The 24,954-nt window shown below is 42.4% G+C and overlaps 1 protein-coding gene across 1 annotated transcript in view; it reads left to right on the plus strand.

Annotated features, from left to right (window-relative positions):
- NDRG1 (N-myc downstream regulated 1) overlaps positions 1 to 21,239 on the plus strand; it is a 40,219-nt gene extending 18,980 nt beyond the window's left edge. The window contains exons 4-16 of the mRNA XM_054814084.1: positions 4,737 to 4,842; positions 6,519 to 6,639; positions 8,589 to 8,651; positions 10,269 to 10,329; positions 10,788 to 10,874; positions 12,344 to 12,400; positions 13,339 to 13,442; positions 13,796 to 13,852; positions 14,780 to 14,831; positions 15,597 to 15,644; positions 17,230 to 17,265; positions 18,625 to 18,676; positions 19,389 to 21,239. Coding sequence (XP_054670059.1) covers positions 4,737 to 4,842; positions 6,519 to 6,639; positions 8,589 to 8,651; positions 10,269 to 10,329; positions 10,788 to 10,874; positions 12,344 to 12,400; positions 13,339 to 13,442; positions 13,796 to 13,852; positions 14,780 to 14,831; positions 15,597 to 15,644; positions 17,230 to 17,265; positions 18,625 to 18,676; positions 19,389 to 19,654 — 1,110 coding nt within the window. The 3' untranslated portion in view covers positions 19,655 to 21,239. The remainder of the gene's footprint in view (positions 1 to 4,736; positions 4,843 to 6,518; positions 6,640 to 8,588; positions 8,652 to 10,268; positions 10,330 to 10,787; positions 10,875 to 12,343; positions 12,401 to 13,338; positions 13,443 to 13,795; positions 13,853 to 14,779; positions 14,832 to 15,596; positions 15,645 to 17,229; positions 17,266 to 18,624; positions 18,677 to 19,388) is intronic.
- Positions 21,240 to 24,954: the final 3,715 nt, after the last annotated feature.

Consider the following 24,954-nt stretch of genomic DNA (forward strand, 5'->3'; position numbering starts at 1 on the left):
TGCTTTATGTTGGCTTAATGCCAACCACATTTTAATTGTATTTTCAGTTTGATGTATTTGCCTGTTCTCAAGCTTCGTAGCTTTGGAGCGGATGGAGAGCCGGCTCCTCGTCGCTGTATGTAATTCTGAGCTTTGTGTTTCAGAAGAGAGCAGTCCATCAGGAGACTGCTTTCTCAATTACTAAGGAAAACTTTCCGAGCCATGTGGCAGCTGTAAGTGGCAGAAATGAGTTTGTCCCTTGCAATTCGTGGCGCGCGGCCATCTATATCCACTGCCACGCAAGGACCATTTCTGCTTTCCTTCCTCCTCCTCCTCCTGCACGCAGTCGAAGGAAAGAGCCGCCTTGCAACAGGAGACCAATCTGCTGCTCCTCATGGCACGATGGGGTGGGCATCGTGCAGATGCAGTTTGGGGCTTTGCAGCATGTTATACGAATTTCCTCATCCTTTTAGGTCTCTGAAGGAAAAGGATGGAAGCGGTGGTGGTTTTGAGCTTTTGCAGAGCAGTGTGACTCAGTGCTAATCGGACTAGGAAGAATCCCTGGGCAGAACTGTTGCAATAATCTGCTTCAGTTCCTGCACCAAAGTTTTGTTACTGGCTTCCATCTTAGCAGAGTCACTTACATTTACATCTACAGTTATCGTACTTATTAATGGACCCAACTCAGAGCCTGGATTGGGGAGCCTTTTTCTTACTACTGCTAATTTAAAATAGAAGTCTTAACAAAAAAAAAAAAAAGAAAAATAGCTGGAATGGTGGGCATTGGGGTTTTAGAAGAACAGAAGAACATAAGATGAATTAAAATAACTATTTTAGAATAAAAAAAGCTAGGGGGAAAATGCTAAATAACTCCAGGGAAAAGGGGATTTGAAACCCAACAATTCAATACCACATTAAAAGCTCAAATATTTTTGATCTTCAAGATTTTTTAAAAAGAAGTGAAAAATAGCATACGCAGGTATTAATTCATATTACTTGAGAAATTTAAAATACTTAAAATATACTGTCTCCTACCAATTTAAGTGATTTAAATCCTCTTTAAAAGCTCTTCCTCAGTTCTGAGGCAAGAGAAGGGAGGTATATTTAACAGGCATAATATTATAAATTAAAATAAAAGCATGAGATGGTAATTGAGGATTAAATATATCTGAAAGCTTTAAAATAATCTTGATGGAAGGCATTATTTTACTGAAATCACAAAATGTTATATTTTTTAGCAAAATGTGCAGTGTGTGTGGTTTTCCTTTTTTAGATATCTGAAGCGTTTTGATTGCATACCCCATACTTCAGAAAACAACCTGGTCTTAAACATGTTCCTCAATCCACATCTGTCTTAGCCAAGGTAGAGAGAGGAAGGAAGGAATGAGCTCTCCTGTGTTATGGACTTACACATTGGCTCTAACCTCATGACAAAACACCAAAAAAAGTCACTTGACCCAAAAATAAAATCTACTTTAGAATGGATCAGCTCCTGCAAACTACGATAGCCTCTCTTAAATTGCACGTATCGGAAGTATTTTCGTGTGTGTTTTTAGGGCACTAAGATAAGACTGCACCTCTGTTAAAGTGAGAGATGTGAACAGATGGTGTGCCTGTCTTTATCCTTCTATCGGATTAGCGTACCTTGGATTTTTTTTCCAAGATAGTGTTTTAATACAAATCAGTTGGTGAAGAGCCTCTTACTATAATGTTGATGTTGATTGGGATGTGCTGCCATCTGTTTTCAGTGCTCTGCGTTTTGAAAACATCCATCCCTACATCACGTAGACAAATCTCTTGATCTTTAATAGGATCAATAGGGATGTGAAGTTGTTGGTTTGATGTCACCAAAGAAACTGGTCTGAATTGATTGGTTTTTAGAAGAAACTTTTGGGTATTTGTCGATAAGAATTCATGCTAATGGAAAATAGCACAACCCACTTGAAGTAGGGGAGTCCTACTGTGAAGATAATGAGGAATTAAACCAATTGTTAAACTGACTGATTTATGCTAGTAATTAGGACTACAGTCACCAGTCGTCTCTGAACTATTTTTAGTTGGCACTGAGTTTGAACTAGACTCAGGCTTCTAGTTCCAGAAGAATTAGCTGTGGAGGTCAGTGGGATGTGCAGGTTCAAGGGTCTGGCTTTATCTACTATGGACAGGTTTTTTTTTTTTATGCACAAAGGAGGAAGATCCCAAATCTTGAAAGGTGGTCCCTCCTAAGAAAACACATTCTAGGTTTTCAGTGCTGTTACTGAAAGGATCTAGCAATAAAAATCTGATGATACAAAATGCCTATTAGTCTCTAAGTGAGGAGGAAATAATTTCTATATTCCACACTCAGCAGGAGGTGTGTTACACAATATAGCTTATGCTCATTACTGGTCTTAAGCTGCCAAACTATCAATTTTTATGCTTTGTATCAAAAATTATTGAAGTACAGAAGGAAGATAGAATGTGGAAAATATTATTTTCTACTATTATTATTAATTGCTGTTATGATTAAGTGCTATCTATTGCTATTGCAAACCTCTTCTGGAGTATTGTATAATGAATGTATAGTCAGTACAATACAATTTTCTGCCAGAAATGAAACATATAATAACATTAGTGTGACTGATGTAGGAATACTTTAGACTGAATGTTGCTTATCTAGTTAGAAAATACTAGATTTCAAACATTTAAAGTCCTCATTTTTGTTGTGGAGAATCATTCTGACTTACACTAATTTTTCAAAGTCTTTTGTGTTCTCACTGGAAACTTTAGCCTTGACTTTTAGGAAAGAACTTGCTTCTGATTTAATTTCAAATAAGTTCAGGGTGTTCTAGCATTTGAGATAACAAAATCTGAAATGAAGCTAAACTTATCAAAACCTGATAGAAACAGCAACAGGAAAGATTGTACTAATTCCCAGGTTTTAAATTTGGCACTTTGTACACTGTGTGACAGAGACTTAGTTCATCTTTGATGTCTGAGCTCTGTTGAATAAGTACTTCTCCTGGTCAAACCTGACTCAAATCCTATTTAAGAATGACGTCCTCATGAATTAGTCTGGTTTGGGTTTTCTAGCTGGGCGTTGTGGGAGTCATAAGCCTGCGCAGGTTAGCAACTCGTCTATATAACCCACTTTCCTACTGGGACAAAGTAGAAACCAGCTACTGTCCTCTGACTTGCTGAATTTATCACCCTGTTTTGCCTAAAGATGGTGCTGGATGTGGAAGATACAGCTTACCTGCTAAATAATGCAGTGAGTATGCAGAGAATTGAATCTCTAAGGAGACATAAAAGCTGAAAATTAGTGTTTCAATGGAGTGTAGTTCAGATAGCAGCGATACTCGGCTTGCCTGGCGCACAAGTGTGTGTAGGATCTTGCTTCGTTGCTGTAATTGTAACTTAAAACTGATGTAAAAGTGTGATTGCAAGGAAAATAGGTGAAATGTGGAACGGTGTTGCCTGGCGTCCTTATTTTCAACAAAATGTGTGGTGTATTCCATGTATCAAATTAAGGAACTGAGATTTAGATCAAATTACTACCTCTGATCTCTGAAGAGCTTTTGGGTTTTGCTCTGCAAAGGTTTTCACAGAGGCTGTATGCTCCTGATTTCTACGGCATAATCTTTAATAGAATTGAATTTAACTTGGACTTTGGCTCTGGGCATTACTGCACGGAGCAAGCCCAGCAGCAGCAGACAGTGCGCTGTGCTGAACAACGTGGGTATCTGCGTCCTGCACAGCAAATACTCCGGTGAAATTCCAGGACTGGCTACTAACGATATACTGTCTTGACAGTTATGCGAGTGCATCAGTACTGTGTTAAAAATAACTGCTGTTTTGTGATTCTCTTTATACATGTTGGCAAAATAACAAATTGTTTATGCCCATCTGAAGTTCAAGTGTAAAAGAAACAAAAAGCTGTTCCATGTGGATGTTAGTACAACCCAAGTCACATCTAACAACAGACATCCAACAAATAAAAGATGGTACTCAGGGGGTCTTTGATTTGATAATAAAGGTGTCCTTAGCTTTAAGATTGTTAAATAGCACAAACTCCTGTTATGTCAAGCAGTATACTTCTTAATTTTTTTTCTCTGATCGTCATAACAACAACGTTGTGGAAATGCTGTTCTGTCGCAAACTTTTGACGTCTTGGGGTTTATGCTCAGGTCTACACGTATCAATCCATAAAGCCAGCACATGCGGCTGTCGTGTTTACTGGGGAAGGCTACTGTAATCACAAGGCCTCACAGTGTGATAAGTCCTCATGGCGAATACAGGCTACTTAATACTGCTTTCTTTGGGGAATAGTAGTTATGTGCTGAGTTAAAGTCCTTTTTCCAAGAAAACAGAATTATTTTCTTTTGACAACTTGCACTTTTGCAAATGCCGCTGGTCGTAGTTGTAAGCTGTCGTTATTTTAGGTGTCATTGCACCAAACTGCTTTTTTTTTTCTTTTTTCTTATGCCGCCTTTTAATGAGGCTAAAAACTATTTAGCTGTTCCCGCAGCATCTGGTTAGAGCTAGCAGCTTAAGTGCTTCTGTAGTTGGCTGTGGACTGGGGTAGACGACAACTGGATGTAAATCATTAGCAGAGAGCCCCCACCCTGGGGAAGACCGGGGTGCATTGGCACGGGCACTGCGGAGACCCCGGGGCTGCGGGCAGACCCTGGCTGGGCTGGACCTGTGCTCGTGGCCACACAGAGGTCTGCTGCAGCGGGCGGACAAGCTGCTGACAGATTCCTCCTGTTCTTTGCCAGGAGCAAGATGTGGAGACTCTGCATGGCTCGGTCCATGTCACCATGTGTGGGACTCCCAGAGGGAACCGGCCGGCTATCCTCACCTACCATGACATCGGCCTGAATCGTAAGTAGATTTTTTTATTTAATAGGCCAGGTATTGCCCGATTCTTTAACACTACTGCCGTAATTAAAGGTGTGGAAGTGGTGATAATGGTTAGAAAACCTTTCCCAGGTCCTTGCTCACTTATTTGCATTGCAATCTGTTAGATGGTACCTAATTCCTCTCTTACAGCAAGTTTAATTCTCAATTATTTTTTTTTATCCTCCCAAAGTAAATAATTGGAATATTTCACTTAAAGGAGCAAAAATTCTCTGGTAGCTCACAGTGACTGTGTATAAATGCTATAAAAACATCTGCAGGGGCTGGCTGAGGGTGTATTGCCAGCAGGACTGAAAACGCCGCTGCTGGTGCTTTGGCTGAGGCTCCTGTCTGACAGCCAGCCTTGTGCTGCCGGGGGCTGATATGAATTACACGTCAAATCAGGATGACGAAACGAGGGCTGGCATTGTGTCCTCAACCAATATTAAGAAAATAACTTTAAGTGCCTTTTTATCTTATCTGTCAGATCCAAGAATATAATGACCTAATACCCAGATCGGAGTTGGTCTTTTCACCAGTGCTGCTTATTTCACACAAGTTACCAATATTTACATTTTAAAACACCTGCAGATCTTTAAAGTCTGGCTATTGCTGGGGGGGGGGGGCAGATATTACTCATAAGAAAAAAAATCTGTTTTCCTGTGTGGTTTTTGTGGAACTGACTTTATTTTGGAATTTCTGTGGATCAGGGCAGAGCTTAATCTGGGTCCCATCTCTGAATAAGACTTTTTTCCTAGAGTTACAAACTCTCTCTTTATGGTGAATAGACTTTCTCTCCCTCTGAAAGGGGAGGAGGAACCTTTTCCCAAACCTGCATATTCTCCTAAAGTGGACTTTAGCTAAAAATGTTTTATATTCTGCAATGATTTTGCTTGTATGCTGCAGTTTGAGGACATTCAGAAACACATACAGAATATTGAACTATTTTCCAGGCATCTCAAAGATGGTGCTACAGAATTCATGCTTTCCGCTCCAGGAGGAAAATACGCTAACCCTCTCTCCACACTAATATTGCTTGAAAATCAGAAATCAAATCACCTCAAAGTTGGGAGCCTACAGCCCTGAGAATCCCAGAAGGACGTTTTTGTCTTCAGCTGCCTGCAGCAGCCGATCGTGTAATGTTTATCTTGTAATATTTGGGCAAAAAGCACAAGTCACAATCTCAGCCTTGGATACTTTTTTCCTCCATCTGTTTTGACACAATCCAAAGAAAAATGACTGGACAAGTAAATGGCTGATTTAATCTAAGCCCAAACCAGGGATGAATACTCTTGACTGCATTTTATTGCGTTTTTATTCTTTGTGACTGCATAAAGATTTTTTTGAGATTTTGGTGTACCAGGCAAAAAGTTCCATCAGGTACCAAAATAACACGGATAAACGTTAGCTGGCTGTGAGGAAGGAGCTGTTCAGGCTTTTTTGATTCAAGGAATTAAAGCAAGTTGGCACAGGTTGCTTTGTAGCAGAGCTTTACTGGTAGACATAAAGGACTGCCACTTTTCCCAGGCTATAACATAGCTCACCCGATTGAACCAACTTTTCATTAACCTGCAGGACAGGTTAATAATGATTTTATTATAGCTGCAAACTTACTATTTCGCCTCAGCATAATTATTCGGTATTTTCTTTTCCTTCTCAAGATAAAACTTGCTTCAATCCTCTCTTCAACTTTGAGGATATGCAGGAAATCACCCAGCACTTTGCAGTCTGCCATGTGGATGCACCTGGTCAGCAGGATGGAGCACCGTCTTTCCAAGCTGGGTGAGTTGTCAGGGAAACAGCCTGTGCTTTCAGTTATCCTCTTTCTGGAAAGAGACTCTTGATTAAATTAAATTAAAATTTAATTAAAAAGCACTTGCAGCAAACACAGTAGTTGGCTTTTGAACTTAAATCCTGACACTCTAAGTTACCGGAGTTCTGGGAGCTCTGTTGTGCTATAATTTTGTGTAATTTTGTGTGTTATCTCTGATAACTAGACTGCTTGTAAAGCAGCTCCTTGACAGATGCCTACATCTGTCAATTTAAATATCGAGTTACCTGGTTTGGAATGACATCCTGAATACAAATACAAAATGAAATTGTTACTATAAACAAGATAGGCATTAGCCACCATATGATGTCCTTCCTAAATCCATGGGTTTTTATGAAATGACGGTGTGGTAGATGTTAGTAAGTAAACTTCATAACCTACCTGGAAAATCCAAGTTGTTTGACAGTAACAAAGCGGTGTACCTCCATGGAATATCATAGATTGCTGCATACTCCTGACTCTGTATCATGTATGATGCCATAATTCTTGGAAACCGTATGTGCCACGGGTACCGTCTTTGCCAAAATGCTTGTCCTATTTAGTTCAAATAAGACAGGTTTGCCTTAAGATGCCCCTTAGATAGGAATCAGCTTGGTTGAGGAAGGGAGCAGCTACCATGCTGAGGGGATGGTACAAGGCAAGGAACAGTTGTTCTGTAAGAGCTAGGTATTAAGAAGCTTACATGTACTCTTACTGCATGAGCCAGTCTATTTCCCTTCTTAATTTTTAAGCTGGTCTGATGCTGAGGAGGTCACGATGGGCCAGGTTCTCAGTAGTGTTAACTGCAGTGGCCCACTTGTCTACCAGAGCAGCCTACAAAGCTGTTTCAGTCACTCCCCTTTGTATTTGTTTGAATCATGAGCTCTTAAGTGTCTTAACCCTCATGTCCTGAACAAGCGTTAGCGCTTCTGAGTTGTGAGCTGTCATGGTCTATGCCAGTAAAGGCCACTGGTTAATAACATCATGGTGACAGCACAGGAAGCTGTATTATCTGTCCCAGCCCTCCAGCTGAGAGACCAGTGTGCTCAGGTTAAGTCATAGCTGTTGCAGTGACATTAGCTTTTGTCATGACAAGGTTTAGTTTCCACACAAGAAAATCCTAAGAAAATAACTTCAAGTAGTTTTGCACTGTTTGTTTTTTTGTTTGGTTTTATTTTGGAGACTAAACTAGAGCATCATCAGATGTAGTTCTGATGGGAAGCAGAGATTTGGATACATCCTAAGCAGATGTTCTCCAGCTACTTTGGGTGGATTTTTTCCCGTGTGTTGCTCAGTTGAGATTTTGCTCAATTTCCTTCCCTCAAAATCTTGTTTCTGCTCTGCAGAAGACTAGGAGCATTAACTGATACCTGTTTTTATTGAACTTCCTCAGCGGCTTCATAGCCCTTCCTACGCCTTCATTTTCTCCATCAATAGTAATAGAAAGCTCTCCCCATTTATCCTATGGTAATTTGTGTGTCCCTGAAAACAGGCACGCAAACTATTTGCCAAAGATCTAGATCTCACTGCTGCAGTCTGTCATTCTGCAACACGGGGAAACTTTTTTGTGGTGGGCCACAAGTACAAATATAGTGAATGTGGTTGGAAACTCAAGTTCGAACTTTTTCGTAAGTTTTAAGTGTTAACTTTTCTTGGAAGAGATTCATTGTGGTCTGTTTTGCTCTCAGCTAGTCCAGACATCTATCATCCAGTAACTCATATAAAGTACCATATAGATTATGCTCATATTCCTGCTAAATTACTCGGTTGTGCTTGCTCCTGATTTAAATTCAGCTCATACTGTCAAAGATCTCGTAATGAGCACATTCGGTATTAAATCTACAGTGACCGCCGTGTCTCTAAATATCCCAACCTACTCTACTGAAAGTGTAGTAACTCTACAAACACCTACTTGTTGTAGGTATGTGTATCCCTCCATGGATCAGCTGGCCGAAATGCTTCCTGGAATCCTGAAACAGTTTGGGTGAGTACAGAATTATTTACTTATTTTCTTAATTCTTCTCTCTACGTGGCACACCAGAAGAGCAGGGCAGAGCAGATATTTGCTGGCCATCAGGCATTTTGTGTGCTAGTTGTGGTTGGTTTTTAATCCTCTGTTATAGACGGATCACTTTTGTCTTTGTTTCTGAAAGAGGTTATTTTTTTGGCCTTTTTTGAAATGTCTGTTTATTTTTAAACAGGAAGCGACTTTGAGTGAAATCCCTTGTGCCTAATTTAGGGGCTTCCTCCAGTACTTTCTATGCGTCGCCCTCACAGGGGCAGGGCACGGACAATCCGTTCTTCCCACTAACAACCCACGTTTTCCTGTGTGGTTAGCAGGAAAAAAACCAAACCCATGGTGCCATCTGAAGACACCCACTGTTTGGTTACTGTGGCTTGAGTGTCATAGGGGGTCAGTCCGACCTCCTTAAGCCTCTGCTACTACCAAGTGCAGGTGCCAGGTCGCTGATGTCGAAGGACCTGGTGGCAGTATTCCCCTCTTGTCTACCTGCAACAAATTAGGTGTGTGTCCTCCCTTAAAGCTTAGCTTTAGCAGGAGCGGTAGCTGAGAAAGGCATCTCCTCTGCGGAGCTGGTGCTCCTGGTACACAACGAAGAGTGTGGGTGGACACCTCCAAGGAGTTTTCCTGGCATTCAGGGTTAGACAGGCTGGACTGCTGGTGGGGGTTTTAGTCTCAGATCAACACCCCGGTTCAGACATTGTTCAGTTGTAGCCAGCTGTTACAGTACCTTGGACCAGTTTATCTTACTGTCTTAAGAGACGTGTTTTTGAAACACCTAACGTAAGGCACAGGGTTGCAAATTCTGCTCTTGCACTGAAAAAAATGCTAACATAATGTCAGTACCTTGACAATCAATTAAACTGGAGTGTACTGACAAAGCCTTGATTTAATATTGCTAATGAGAATGAAAACTAGCCTCAGGTATTTTCCTAAAAGCATTGTATAACCTGTTTTTCTGAGTGGTTTTGTCTAGTCTTCCCTTCCATGTATTTTCTAAGACCTCGAAGGCGATGCTTTAAAACCAGTTTCAGTTAATGCAAATATTTGGTTTGTCTCTGCCCTGTTTGGTTATGAAGTTTAAACTTAATCGCCCCAGTGGCTGGATAGCATGAGAGGTTTCCCTGCCAGCCCCCTGTTAGAGAGGAATCGGCATCCCAGTTGGATAGCTGTACTGGGGAGGGCAGGGGGAGCCCGGGGAGGGGGGAACGGGGAACTTTGTATTTAGGCTGCAGATTTCAGGGCTGTATCTTAAAGCTTTTCTGGCAGAGACTAACCATTTCCTCCCAGAATCAGAACAATGCTATGGTTGGTCAGTATATTTACTTAAAGATAAGTGAGAATTGCGTCTGCCCTGCAACGCACGAGGACCAGTGTCCCGCAAATCTGCCAAAAACAGACCAGCTGCTATGTCAAGCTCCTTACTGGGACCGGCGGCATTGCCGAGGGTCCACGGTTTGCCCGAGCTGCCACCCGCCCTTCTGTAGGCAGACACTGGCGTGTGAAAGAGGAAGGCTGCTGATGTGGGTTTGTTTATTTTCGGTGCTGTCTTACTCATTTGTCTGTTTTATTGCTGTGCAGGCTGAAGACCGTTATAGGAATGGGAACTGGAGCCGGTGCTTACATCTTAACCAGATTTGCTGTAAGTTTTGTAGAGCTTCCCTAAAGCCTTGAACCTGATTTCCCTGACGCGGTGTTGCCCCTGTGGCATGCGCAGATAATTCCCGCTCTGCCGTGCCCATTTAAGTAAGCAGTTAAGCTTTTAAGTGAAATACCACAAACTGCGGGATAGCTAATCCAGAAGACCTAGATTTTCCATTTTAAGGCCTGGGCTCTACCCAGTTAATTTGCAGAAGGTTTTTTTAATGGGAGTTCTCTATTTAAACTGAGGGTGGAGAAGAAGTTAAATCTTAATGTTCTCCAGCTGCTCAGTTGAATTGCTTTAATGAAAATTTTTTTTCCATACATATGCTTTTTTTGTGCAAGATAGAACTAGACCTACCGCCTTCCTCCCCAGGAGATAATTTGCTAATTTAAATTTTATGCTGACCGTCAAGTTGCAAAGGATATGTGATGAATCTTAAACGTTTTCTTTTGCAGTTAAACCACGCAGAGATGGTGGAGGGATTAGTTCTCATTAATGTAAACCCTTGTGCTGAAGGTTGGATGGACTGGGCAGCAACTAAGGTAAACATCTTTAAGTTAGAAAAATAAATCATACTGAGAGGCTGTCAAGCATGAGGAGCTGGGCCAGCTTGTGTGTCAAGGCATGGCTGCAGACACAAAATACCCCAGGCTAATTCCTTTGGGGTTTATTCTTCCATTTACAAACATACCTCCTGCAGGGCTAGCGATAAAAATAAGTACCTTGAGGAAACAGATACCCGTGGTATAATGGAGCTACTGAGTATGGACAGTTCTGAAGAGCTGATCACTGCTGGGGAAACCTGGTTCAACCTGGACACCAGGTGGTTTTGGAAACAACTTTCAAGTAAACTTGAAGCGTACTGTAACAGTCAGTTCTTTCTTGCCCATGGCTTTGTTTACCAGCACAGTCCAAAATGCGACTAGAGCACAGAAAAATGTTCAGAACAACATTTTCCAGGTTTCAGTCATCTGAGTCGTAGATGCCAAAAGGACTCAGAAAAGGACATTAGCTACGGTAACTGTGGACAGATTGTCCGTACAACCAGACTTTTAAGTGAAACTCTTCACACACAAAGAAGCTCCTGTTAACTGTTTTCTTTTGTAGTTGTAAGAAAGATTGCAATGAGGGAAAACGGGCACTGAGAACTGGTTTCAAAAATCTTCCTGGAACCAGAATGTATTTAAATAAGTAGAAATGTTAAATTGCATGTCACTCAGCTTTAACCTGTTAAAACATTCTCGGGGTAAACTGATGGAAGGCAATTTGTATCATTAAGGGTCATGTTTAAGTGGATGGTAGTTGTTATAAACAATCTGAGAAGTACAAAAATTAGTGTGTCATCTTTTAACCACACAGTCAACCCATTGTAAGTGTCTGGGATGATATTAAATGTAATGACAACCTTATAATACTAGCACAAACTTTTCAGAGCTGGGATGTAACATTCTTTCAAGGCTTAGTTTAAAATAATTTTGCACACCAGTTTATTTTGATAAGTTTGATCTGGAAGTGTATTTAGTAACTCCTCTATATTGAGATGTACCAGTTGACCCATTTTGATTATCTCACCCAATGTCTCACTGTAATTAAATTCTTCCATATCTGTGCCTCTGCCTTCCACCTCTCTTAAGTATTGCTGACCTTCAGACTACAGCAGGTGCCCTGTATCCTTCTGTCCTTCCAAAGCAAGAGCACATACTCTGGGACATGAGCTTTAAGTACCAGCTCCAATGTATTGTCAGCAGTGTTGCGGGGAGTGATGCCATATATACTTATGCCACCTGTAGTGTGTTCCCTAAATAACTATATTAGTAAAGACATCCTATGAGAAGGACTCAGACACCTAATGGTATTCTAGTTGAATTGTCTGTGTGTAAATATCAATCCAGGATATTGTACATATAAGGACAGCAGAGAAACATCCATTGGTCTACTTGTGGGTAACTGAAAGGTTTCAATTGTTAAGGGATTGTTTAGTATCAGATACTTAGATAATCTTGCTGTTCAGATTTCAGGTTGGACAAATGCTTTACCAGACATGGTCATTTCACATCTTTTTGGAAAGGTAAATATGTTCAAAAGATTCCTCTGATGTGTTCAGTCATCGGTATTTACCTCCTGGGGCTGGGAGGAGGGGAGAAGCCTTGGCTTCAACAACACAGTACAAAGTTAAACTGTGAGATAGGATTCATACTTGTGTTCCCAGTATTTTGCTGCCATGGGACTCGCTGTGTCCTGACAACTCAAGTGCATCTCAGTTTTGACAACTCTAGTAGGCGCAGCTCCCTGCGTAGACAGCCAACACTTAAACACGAGTGTAAGCATTGTGTGTGCTCATGCTCTGAGCAGAATTACCCCACGGATTTTTATACCATAATGTACTTGTAACTCTGGGAGAGCTGGTTATTAGTACTAATGGTGCTCTTCGGTGCAAGCCTACTTTTTTGGAAAGTGATACGCTGTTTTCTGAGGCTACTTTGCTGTGCTTGAAACTGTTAGTAAATGCAATGGAAAACCCCATTACAGCAAAACAAGGAACTAATCTATAAAGACTTTAAAACTAAACTGTTTGAAAATGTTAGTGATTGAAGTCTTTGAAGCTTAGTTATTTACTGTTGTGAAAGTGAGTTCCACATTACATATGTTTGTAAGCTTTCAACATCTGCTTTACCCTGGAAACATTTATCGAGCTGCTTACCCTGAATTTTTTTTGTTTTAAAACCTTACACTTGTCTGACTAACCATCTGCACTACAACTACATGTTTTGCACTTGTAAGATCCTGACATTACAACATACTGAAGTTTTAAAGCGAAAAAATATGGTACTGCAATCAGAGGCTAATGTTAATTCTGGGTGACACCACTGGGTGCTAGAAGTTGTCCCTTCCCTAAAGGTGCACTCATGTTGTGCAGATATGAGTCTGATACACGACTGCTGTGCCGTGTCTTTAGATCCTTTCAGAAAATAGCCCCTATTCTGAATGATTCTGTTTCCACTATAGGAAGAGATTCACAGCAACCATGACCTGATCCAAACTTTCCGTCAGCATATTATTAATGATATGAATCAAACCAACCTTCATCTCTTTATCAACTCTTACAACAGGTAAATACATTTACCTGATTTCTAACTGGAAACTGTTTTAAGAGACTATCCAGCTCTTAGAGCTGGTATTACTTGTGTGGTGGAATTACTTGTGTTGCCCCAGTACAAAGTTCTGCTTGACAGTGCCTTTAGGGACCTCAGGTGGTTTGCTTATGGGAGAAAGATGTTGTACATGTGTGGGGAGATAGATGGTACACTGGGCCACTGATACTGCAGGCTAAAGTGGTTCTCCATCAGTTGTGGAGTTGTATCAGATTAACATATGTGAGTGTGCTTCCTCTAAACTAAAAGAATATGGAAGTATCTGTAAAATTTCAGTGTATCAAGAGCCTTTGTCCTCCTTTTTTTTTCAGTCGGCGAGACTTAGAGATTGAACGCCCTGTTCCTGGAATAAATGTTGTCACCCTTCAGTAAGTATTTTATTTCCTACCAGTTCCCCTGTTCATGATGTGAGCTAAGAGGGTGCGCTGCATATGCATTGCAGAGCTGTAGCTGAATATGCTTATGTGCTAGAAAAGGATCTTCTAACTTTGTCTAGGAGATAAGAGGTTACTGCACATCACAGACCGCCATTAGGAAAACTTCCCCTCTTCAAACGTCAGAGTCATATTAGCTGAAATGGGAAGTTAAGTAGTTTCTGTCACTGTGTATCTGCAAACTTAGGCTTACAGAGGAAGTACTTGGAAAGTAGATGTACTTAGCTTCCCCTGGAAATATGTCCCAGTTAATGGAAACTATCGATCTGAATGCACTTAAGCCATGCCTATGCAAACAAGAAAACATAAACAAAACCAATTGAAAAAACCCACCAACAAACGTTCAGGAAGATGGAGCAGGTATGAGAATGACTACCTGCCAGATCTTCTGCTAATAACTTCTTACTTATGCTGCAATTTGTGCAATGAAACAGTTCAAGTCCTTCTCTGTTCAGCTGCTGCTGTTTACACACAGGAGACTTTGAGACTCTGCTCCTCTGCCAATCTGGTTGAAAGTGGATGGACAGGTCCAAAAGTTGGAGCTCAGGGGCAAGGGGGTGGGGGTGAGACTTTGATGCTGATGCTTGCTTTTGATTTCTTTTGAAAGAAGGAGTAAGAGCACTGGGATCTGGCTGATTGCTACGAGATGGGGAAAAGGACAGGCTCTCAGAGGTGTCAGAGCATGTCAGTGGATTTTCAGCTAAGACAGTGGATTTGATGGATATTCAAGGTGTCTGGAATACAAAACAAATCATTTTCACACACTGAACTGTCTCATCCTTCCGGTGACACAAAATGCAGCTTAGGGCAAGTCTGGGCCAGATCACAGAGATAATACCACTTCTGTGTGCTTCCTTGCAGATGCCCGGTCCTCCTGGTGGTTGGCGACAGCTCCCCGGCGGTGGATGCCGTGGTGTGTATATCGAGCCGTCTTTGCCATCGTGCCTACGGGCAGGCGAGCCAAGAACCTGTGCGAGGCCGGCAGAGCTCGTGCCCGTGCAGCAGCCTCGGGGCTATCGATCCAGCCGAGCTGGCTCTCCTCTTTCAGACCGCGGGAGAGCTGCCGTTAATTCCTCGCTGTTTGTCCCCTCTGTCTGTGCGCCATTATTTCATAGCTACTGCGTTAGGAACAATCGCCACAGCAGTTCCAGTGAACCGCAAATATTTTCCTTTAGAGAGGAATCTGCTGCTGGTATTTTAGCTTGTTCTGTGGTGTTGGAGCTCTGCCCTGGGTCACTATGGAAGCGAAGAGCTTCTCTTTGACCACTATAACTCGCTCCAGATGACTGGGTGACTTCAAATGTTGTGCCTTAACGGGCATGCCCAGTCTGCTGGCTGCTGGCCATATGGCTGATCACCACTTGGGACGCTACCAGATGACCCCGAATCACAAGATAAACAACACTTATTGCCACTGGAGTCCCAGAAACAGATAAAAAAAAAAAAACCCTCAAATTCCCAACTAATGGGTTTGTTTGTAAAAGGATACAGTCAGAAATGCGAACTGACCTACTTGGGTTAAAGATGTATATATGTATACATAGAGGTTTTGTACAGAAGCCTAAGATACCCAATTTAGTCTGTATTAAGCCAGGAAACAAGATATTTAATCTGTTTTCATCCAGATCATAATTAAAATTTTGAGTATAATGCCTTACGCTGCTCTTTCTTAATACAGGTTGAATGCAACTCAAAGCTGGACCCAACAAGGACCACGCTTCTGAAGGTAATAACACAAGCTGTTTGTTGGGTTTTTTTTAAATAAACATTCCTCTCATTTAAAATCAGCTGGATTGACGAAAACAGCAGAACCAGAGCAATCTGCTGCAGTACACATAACACGGTGAGAATCCAGTTCTGACGTGGAAAGGCGGTCCCTTCAGGGTAAGAGTATTTTAGTGGGGTAAATGAGAGAAGGGGCTTCTTGTCAAGGTTAACACCAGGGAATTTTTCAGCTCCTCCATTTTAAAACACTAGGGGTGAGACTTGAAACGCTCAGTATTTCACATACCCGTAGTGAATTTTACTGGAGCTGGCAAAGTTGATCTTGAGGTATTTCAAAAGGTTTGAAAAAAGCCATCAGTAGAGTGGAAGTGCAAACCAAGTCATTCTGTTCCTGGGCCTGCCTGTCCCTCCACTGTAGCGCTGGATGAACAGACAGATCATCTATCAGCCACGGTTTTGTCATCCTGCCTTTTTATGAGGACACAGTCCAGAACATTTTACTGTTGGAAATGATTCTCTTATTTTTCAAAAAGCTGATAAAATGCACTTCCAAACAGCAAAACATCATACAAAAGCTTTGGCTGATACTTGGCATTCAGAATATGGGTGCGATCTTCAGCTCGTTACTGATGAAGTAAAATGGAATGAGTGCAATCGCATGCAAATGGTGAAACAAGTTTGGTCATGCTTCTGCAGGGAACTTTTACTGCATCTGTCTTTATTGAGCTGATCAGTGAAAATTATAATAAACAATGGGTTTTTAATGCTTTTTTTGCTCATAACATTGAGTAATTACACTGCTGACCTACCACATGGACGTGGCAGACTCACACTAAGAAAAAATCTGACGCTATCTCAGATCCCCCCTCAGTGGACAGCCTTTGCTCAGTCCAGGGATGCAGCTGATGCCAGATTCTTACAGGCCTGTTTTCCTGCTAACTAATCCTAGATAGGATTTGGGGTTTCCTGTCATTTACAACTCAACTGTTTTCAGCTTGTGGTGTTCTTGGAACAGGACTGTTTTTGTTGGGTTGACTTTGAGGGGTGGAGTGGCAGGAAAAATGAAGTGCTCCAATAATATTGCATGCACTCAAGATAGCTTTTCTAATTTGGCTTTCCCTGCTTCCCTTGGCAAGTCAGGCTGATGCTTGCCATCCGCAATCTCAGCAAAGCGTTTTTCCCTCTCATCTCTGAGGTTTAGGTGTTTGTTCTCTCCCCTGTTTGTCATTCAGGTCAGTACTGAGTCACGTTATTGTAATTCAGAGCTGAACTCGTAACCAGGACTAATAGGCTAGTTTCTACGAAACTGGTAATCACCGCCTCATAAAAAAAAACCCCATTTATCTGTAGCTCCAGCCAATGCTTTGCCTGAGGGTCAAGACACTTTGGGGTTTTCTGGGGTGCAGTCGTAGCTTTTCTAAAAGTTTAACCGCTTACTTTGATACCTTCAGCTATGTGTGTGTTACTCGCACAACAAAAGGAAATGTTTTTCTGCCAGATAGCTAAAAAGGTAATTTTAATATATCCTGAGCATAAATGAGTTCCTCTGGCATTACACTAACCGGCTGGTTTTGTTCCCGTTTCAGATGGCTGACTGCGGTGGACTCCCCCAAGTTTCCCAGGTAGGATTTGGCTTTTGGAAATCCTACTAATCCTGTTCTGCAGCGTGTCAGACTGCAACAAATGGGTGTTTTTCTGTAGGGTACTTGCTGTTCCCAAGCGTTAGCCAGAAGGATGGTTATGATTTCACAAATAATGATGTCAGTCGGTCATCTGAGCTTTCTTTTTTCTTTAAAGACCAATGAAGCGCAAAATTAAGATTGGGAGGGGATATTATTTCCATTAATTAAGTCTTAACCAAGTAAAGGTCTGAGGTGGGAAAGCGGAGGTATTATTTTATGCCTGTCTACTAAGCTAACATGGATTAAGGCTTGAGCACTAGTGTTTTAAAAACATATTCTTATTTGGACTATTTATAGTATAGATCAGGAAAGTGGGAGGCAGGAAATAACAACACTATGTTCTTGCATACACTGACCCGGCTTGACTGAGAATGAACTGGAGTTTCTGAAATATATTTAGGCATAAATTTCAAGGTTGCTATTAAAACCGGGCTGGGAAAGTTAAAATTCACCTATGTTCTAGTGTTGCTTCACTAAAACAGCTGACTTGTAAATCAGCTTCAGGATGTGATGTTTTCTAAACAGATTTCTAAGCAATATAATGTGATGTTCTCGAACTTAAGGAAAAAACTGAATTTGTAATTACCTGCCACTGAGAAGTCCCTGCACAGGCAGTGTGCGCCCTTACGGTGGGAAGGGGGGAAAAGGCTTTTTAAAGGCACAAAGCAGTGTGTACATCGTTCCCTTTCGAGAGTCCTTTTCCTGAACTGATTCAGATAAAAAAAAAAATAAATAACAAAAATATAGGCAATATTTGCCAGGATAACAATTGAGGTTGAGGTTTATTTGGCCACTGTCAGCAGCAGAGAAAAATAGCGAGTGCCTCATTGCAAGAATGTCAGTTGTACGCAGTTGTGCTTCTGCGTTCCTGCTGAGTGCTTTTGCCCTCTAAACATAACTGTCAGCTCTGACTAGCTGAAAGTCTTCTCTGCTGACTTGGAACTGCTGAATTACCGACTCTATATGAAAAGCCACATATATCTTGTGAGACCAGTTGTTTGACTTTGGTTTATCTGCCCCAGTATCTGCACGAGCCAAGTTTTGGGTCGGGCTTAGACCACTTGAGTCGCTTCTCTGGAAGTCTCATTCTCAAATGGATGTGTCTGGTAAAATGATGGGGCTGGGGAGCACACTAGGGAGGGGAATGGTGGAATTTTCTCATGCAAGTGAAAATTTCAGCCATTCAGTAGAACCCAGAGAATATTTAAGGTGTTTCTATTCAGATAAGGCATCTATGGTTTCTATAACATTGTAATGTAACTTGCTGAGGACTGCATACAATAATACTCTCTTTTGCAGCCTGCCAAGCTTGCAGAAGCTTTCAAATACTTCGTTCAGGGAATGGGATACAGTAAGTATTGGTTCTATGGAATGGCTACCTAAGTTTGCTGGGCATCTAAGCACACAGAGTCTTATGATCCCAGATGTGTGATCTTTTCCCTGTTGGATATGCATTTGCAAGGGGGAAAAAAAAAACCCACCTGTGGCATCTGGGTGAAGGGTTTTCAGACCAAATTATGTTATTAAATAGTAGAGAGCTTTGTAGACAGATTTACTTTATGTCGATATTTTTAAGGTGGATATTTATAATAGTGTCCCCTCGTTGCATCACAAGAGATGCACATGCTGCACACTACATTCAAAAACCTCGTTAGTTCAGAGACTTCTTTAATTTGTAGCTGTTTGTCCTCCATGTATGTGGTTCTGAGAAGTGCTGTTGTGTAGGTGCATTGCCGGCCTGGGCTGCCAGCAAAGGTTAAACCTCCGAAAGTATCGGGAGGTCTGATGAGCCTCTTTAGTTTTCGTCTGGCTTGCTGCAGCCACAGCAAGATGCCGTAAAGCCCTGCCTCGAATCCCTCAGGCCTGGCCACCAATTTGACCTTAGTAATTTGGGGTCCTTAACTGTGTGCCTGGAGCAGTGGTACTTGTACACATGCAGCTACCATGGAAAGTACGTACTCAACCCTGATGGCTTCTCCAAGAGTGGTTGGGGCTGGAGAGGAAGGCAAGGGCTTCCTTCCAAACCCCCGAAGCAAGGCATTAACAAAAGACTCTTCTTCCAGTCCCCTCTGCTAGCATGACCAGGCTGATGAGGTCCCGCACAGCTTCTGGCTCCAGCGTAACCTCGTTGGAAGGACAGAGGAGCCGGTCTCACACCGGGGAAGGCACACGGAGCCGGTCTCACACCGGGGAGGGAACGAGGAGCCGATCCCACACCGGGGACGGTGCCAGGAACCGCTCCCACACAGACACACGCATCGAGCTGACACCAAACTCGGCAAGCAACGCTGAACAATCAAGCCCCAAGTCCATGGAAGTGTCCTGTTAGATGGCTGTGGGAGCTTCAAACTGGTCACAGTGTGAAAAAGTAATGGATGCCCCCTGCGTATCACAAAAACATAACTGGTATTAATCTCAAGCTATTCTGTAGGATGAACTCTGTTCACCAGGGTCTGACAGGGACCAAAGAAAAGAAGCATCTCATTTGCTCTGTCGTTATTCTTGTAACTCAGACAGTTGCTGCTATTGTGCCCTCCTTCAATGGATGCCAAATTCTAAAGGATACTTGCCAAAAGCTGATGTGGTTGTAAACACTTCAGAGTCAAACCAGACTTGCTTAATATCCTCCTTTAAAATCAAAGCTGTTACATGCCCCTTTATCTCTTATTCGCTTGAAGTAAACTGGCACAATTTGAGATGAGTTTCAAAGAGGGGGAGAAAAAAAAAATCACTATTGTGGATGGCTTTTAAAGAAGGAAATGAAACAAATGTGTTATGGCCTCATGTTGAAGCTGGAGTTGAATTCATTGTATATAGCTTGACTTCAAATGATAGAGAAGTTAATGTATCGTGCATATATAGGCCTTCTAATTCATTAGTATTCAAGCCTGTTTTCCTATGTACAATAATATACTACTAAAATAGGCGTTTTTAATGTGACTGAGACGAACTAAATCTTTAAGCTTTTTTATTTCACTTTTTTTGAGATTTAGTTCCAGTCTTCTTTTCCTCCCCCCCCCGACCCTAAAACCTGCTTAGCCAAATGAGGACAGGATTTAAATTTAATAAGCAAGGTAGCGTTTCCTCTTTGGGATCTTGGGCCAAAGGGTTTACCATACTGCAAAAGTTGGTGTAGTTGTAACAAATAGGGTAGCCGTACATGCCAGCAAAGCGGAAACAACTTGATTTTTCCTTCAGACAGCTTCTTATCTTTGCAGCTCAAGTTTTTTGTGTCCAGCACAATTGTGATAAATTCGGAATTCTGTAAGCAAAGCCAGATCCAGCTGTTCTTTGTCAGGAGAGATGAATAACTGTGGGATGGCATGTAATTAGATACTGTACATTCAACTGCCACTAATTACTAGATTTGAAACTCTGAGATCTCACTGGTGCTGAGAAGTGTGTGTATTCCACAAAGCGGTGGAGCAGCAACACTATCTGAAATACAGCGTTTAATGATTGCATAAATGTAATGATCTGCTGGTTCTGCATCTTTACATAGCCTCCCGATACCTTGGGTTACTTTTGTTGATGCTAGTGGCTTGATACCTTTCTGACAGTCAGATTTTCACAGTTGGGTGTTCTTAAGTTTGTCCTTTTATAGGTAGTGGGACAGGATTTCCTGAGCTCCAGTGCATACCTGCTGCATTGCAGTCCTCACACAAACAAGAAGACTCAAATGCTGAGCAGTCAAATAGCAAATGTTAATACTTTGGGATTGCTTGTTCAGAAGAACACCATCTAGGTTACTTTATTGACTAACTTCAGCTCTTGTGTAGAATATCCGTAACAGTTTGTGGGAAGAAAAGACAATTTCCAGAAAGAATAAAGCTATTGTGTAAAGTCTATCAAGAAAAGTTTCTTAATGAAGTATTTGTATTTATTTCAAAACAAATAAATTTGTAACTTTGCAATGTCTGGTCTCTTAATGTTTTACCAGGAGTACAATAGTCTTTCTCAGTGGGAGTATATTCTTGTCACCCCTTGTATCAATGATATCTTTTCTTTTGCCCATATCTCTGCCCTTCCCTACTTTTTGTGCTCAGAGATATTTTTTTCCCACTCCAGCCTACTATTTAAGAAAAAACAACACACTCCAGTGTTAGGTGTGACTGGCTATTCAAAGTACTAAAGAATAATTTTGCTCTAACAAATGCATAACAAAATGGAGGGCTTGGTATGGAGTACTATTTGCTCTTTGAAGTTTTCTTTTTCTCCCTAGATACAGTACTCTAGTGCACAGATCTGTGGTCTGTACACTGCTTTCCTCACTGGAGTTGGTGCCATGCTCATTGCATCCTTTCTGTTCCCAGTCTGGTCTGTAAATCTGTCGATGTATGACACGTTCCTCACCCATCTCTGGAGGCATTTGGGCCTCTTGTCTGAAATTCCAGATGCCACTCTGAGTTTCTAAAAGCTGTTCTTGGACCTCTTGCAAGAATCTAACTTCAGAAAAGGAGAGAAAAGATTAACCTTTCACAAATCAGTTTTAAAAGGACTCCCCAAATACAAGAGGGAGAGGAATCTAAAGGTGCAGGAAAAAATTAAAACATTGTTTTATTTCTGTCCTTAAAGCAGAAGTACAGTTGTCCCTTTTCACCTTAAGCTTCTGTTTATCTCAGTGGTTTCCTGCTAAAAGATTGGGGTGTTTTGTAACTTGGGTGGTGTCTGCCCTTCCCAGGGAAGCATCCCTCTGCGGGTTTGGAGGGTCCCTTCCATGTGTCATGGGGGGCTGTGAGCACTCGCGCTGTTTGGTGCCAGCAGTGGCTAGGAGATAACAGAGCCTGGTCACCAAAATGGCTCTGCTGAGCTTTCTGTGCTGGGACCTTGGTGGGAATGTTGTGACTGATTTAACGTACCGGGGTTTTCAGGGACAAGTGGGTTTGTGGCTTTGCTGGAACTATTTTGGGCTGCTTCTTTCTCCTGTATCTCAAAAAATCCTGTGATAGGAAGAGGCAAAAGCAAATATTTGGTATGTCTGAGCCAAGGCTCGGCTAGATGTGATGATTCAGCAGTTGTGCTTGGACTGATACCAGCAAAGGGCTTCATTTGGTTAACCACAGCCTGTGCCAGTGCCAGGGAAAACGGGAGGAGCCTGTGCCAACTCTTCTTACAAAAGAAGGGCAAAGTTATGTTCTTCGCTGAACTTTTCCAGGAATGGCTAATCATTCCTTCCACAAGGACACCATGGTGTGCCTGTCAAGCCTAGGCAGTTTATTTTTGTTTAACGGGGAGGAATGCATCCAAGCCTCCTCGCAGCACAAAGGGATCTGCAAGCACTTCTGAGCAGCGAGGAGTTGCTAGGACCACTATAAATGTCAGCTTTGCAACAAAAAGTGTTCAGTTGGCAAGGAACAGTGTGTACCTGTACAGAAAAGCTAGAAGGCAGTACAGAGGAGGGGTGTTTTACCTTTTACAAGGAGTTACGGCTCCTCTTTCCCTGCAGTACTGATCTCCTGGCATTTTTAACTTGGGCAACTGAAGAGTTGCAAGTGGCTTGCAGATTTATTGGAAATTTTTATAAAACTCCTTCCTAGAGCTTGCAAATGCTGAGTTCTGCGTTATTCTTGGAGACAGAGATAGCCTGGATACTGTAGTGTCATTGAACTAGTAAAAGATGAGCTGGGGTTTCACCTTTTTCTCAAGGGATGAATGGCCACCACAGAGCATGGAACTCCTGTGGCATAGAGGAAATTCAGATTGGATAATGGGAGATTATCCAAGACAAGAAACAGTTCATCCCTCACAGGGCTTTTGAGGTTATAAAGGGTGGAAGAGGAGAATGGGCTCTCGGGGACCAAGAGGCTTCCTGATGGCATTAATGTATCTGAGTCCCAAATCTCTGCTGTAGTGGTGCCCTTCCAAACCACTAGTGGGAAGGATGTCATTGCTGAAATCCGAGTGCTTTCCACCTCAGCCTGGGCCTCCGCATCTTACTGTACAAAAATCTGGCTAAACTTCAAGATGGCTTTCCACTTCCCTTTCCTTGCAGAGGAGGGGGCGGAGAGGATGTGCCAATACCATGTTGTCGCAGCAGGACTTTTGTGCTGAAGGATGCTGCTTTCCTCTTTAAAAGTCTCTAGAGACTAACCAGCTGGAAACTTTAACCTAGATGTGTTTTGGGGGTTTGTAATTAATTTCATGTGTTGCAAGCGATGGACTGAGCTAGAGAGAAAACAGTTTATAGCAAAGCTGCTTATTTTTTATCTCCAGTGCTGGAATCCTCTTCCTGTCTGTTTTTGCATCTTGTGCAGAGTATCTGTTGCAATCCTCGATGTGCCGGTAACACAGTCTGCTGTTTCTACCAACGCAACACATTGAGCAGTGTCTTGCAAATGCTGCTTGCAACTTGGTCCTCCGCCTTCCCGCATGATCCCTGCTTTCTTTGCAGTTTTGCACTATTTCACATTCACTGGAACTGCAAGTAGCTCTGGGTCTGTATATATGAACAGCTGTTTTGGGATGTGGATTTAGTGTTTCCACTGAGCCAAATATAGACTTTATGTTGATAGCTGATCACTGCTATGCCTAATGTTTAAATAACTGAGAGAAAGGATGTCACGGTATTTTAACAGCTCAACCCTTCCCCCTCGGCCCTTTGTAACAGACAGATACAGCCTCTCACTGTTTCTATCTATTGCTTCATTAAGGGCTCCATTCATTTTATAAACAACACAGCTGGTGACCAGTGTTGGGGAAAAAAAAAAAGGAAGGAGAAAAAAAAAAAAGGCTTCTGATTGCAACTGCCGAACAGTTCAATGTCTGTTCCCTGCAACTCAGCGTGGGGATCGTTTGCTCTCCCAGCACCTCCCGGGGGCTGGAGGAGAGTTGTTATTTGGATGGAATTATAGAGGCAGCCCACCCAGCCCGTACACCCTGCATATTTTTGGCACTGTGGGATGTGCATCAGACACTGGATGCCGACATCACTGGGCATCTCCAGAAGAGCCCAAGGGTTGGGAAAAGGGGTAGCAGGCAGCTCTTCCTTCCCAAGGAGTACCACCTGCAGCTGAGCTGGAAAAAATATCCTTGGGTGACCCGCGACTCTGCAATTGCTTATGGCTGAAGTGGATTATGGTATTCGGGTCAAGGTCAGCACACGAAGGGGGCTGGGAGAGGGAAGGGCTGTTTGCTGGGAGGTCGCACTGGGGGAGCCCTGGGGCAGCTCCAGGCAAAGCCAACATGAGCAAAGCCATTTGGAAGAGAGCAAGAGCTGCCACCAGCCTGGACTTTGCAGCCCTGGGCTCTGTGCATGTGTGTGTGTGTGTATGTGTGTGTGCGCAGGTCACCATGAGGCTCAGCACCCTGCACGCAAGATGGGCAGCGAAGGTGCGTTTGCTGTGGTTTTGGCCCGTGTGGTTTTGTGCCCAGCATTGGCATGGGACATGGACAACCTACTTGTAGGGCTTGGCCAACTTGCTTGTAGGGCTTGGTGAGCCTTCCCCAAGCAAACGTACCACTCAGCCCCTTGCACACCAGTGGGATGCACGCAGTCAGGCACCCTTGCCTTACCTCAGGCATACTCTTGCATCGCTCCAGCTGGGAAGTTGTTATTTACTGACTGATTGCAATGGTTTTTCATTGATTTTTAATCATAACCAGTGACGACATGAAAAAAAAAATAAATAG

Source organism: Grus americana, chromosome 2, assembly GCF_028858705.1.
Source record: "Grus americana isolate bGruAme1 chromosome 2, bGruAme1.mat, whole genome shotgun sequence".
Taxonomy (NCBI): domain Eukaryota; kingdom Metazoa; phylum Chordata; class Aves; order Gruiformes; family Gruidae; genus Grus; species Grus americana.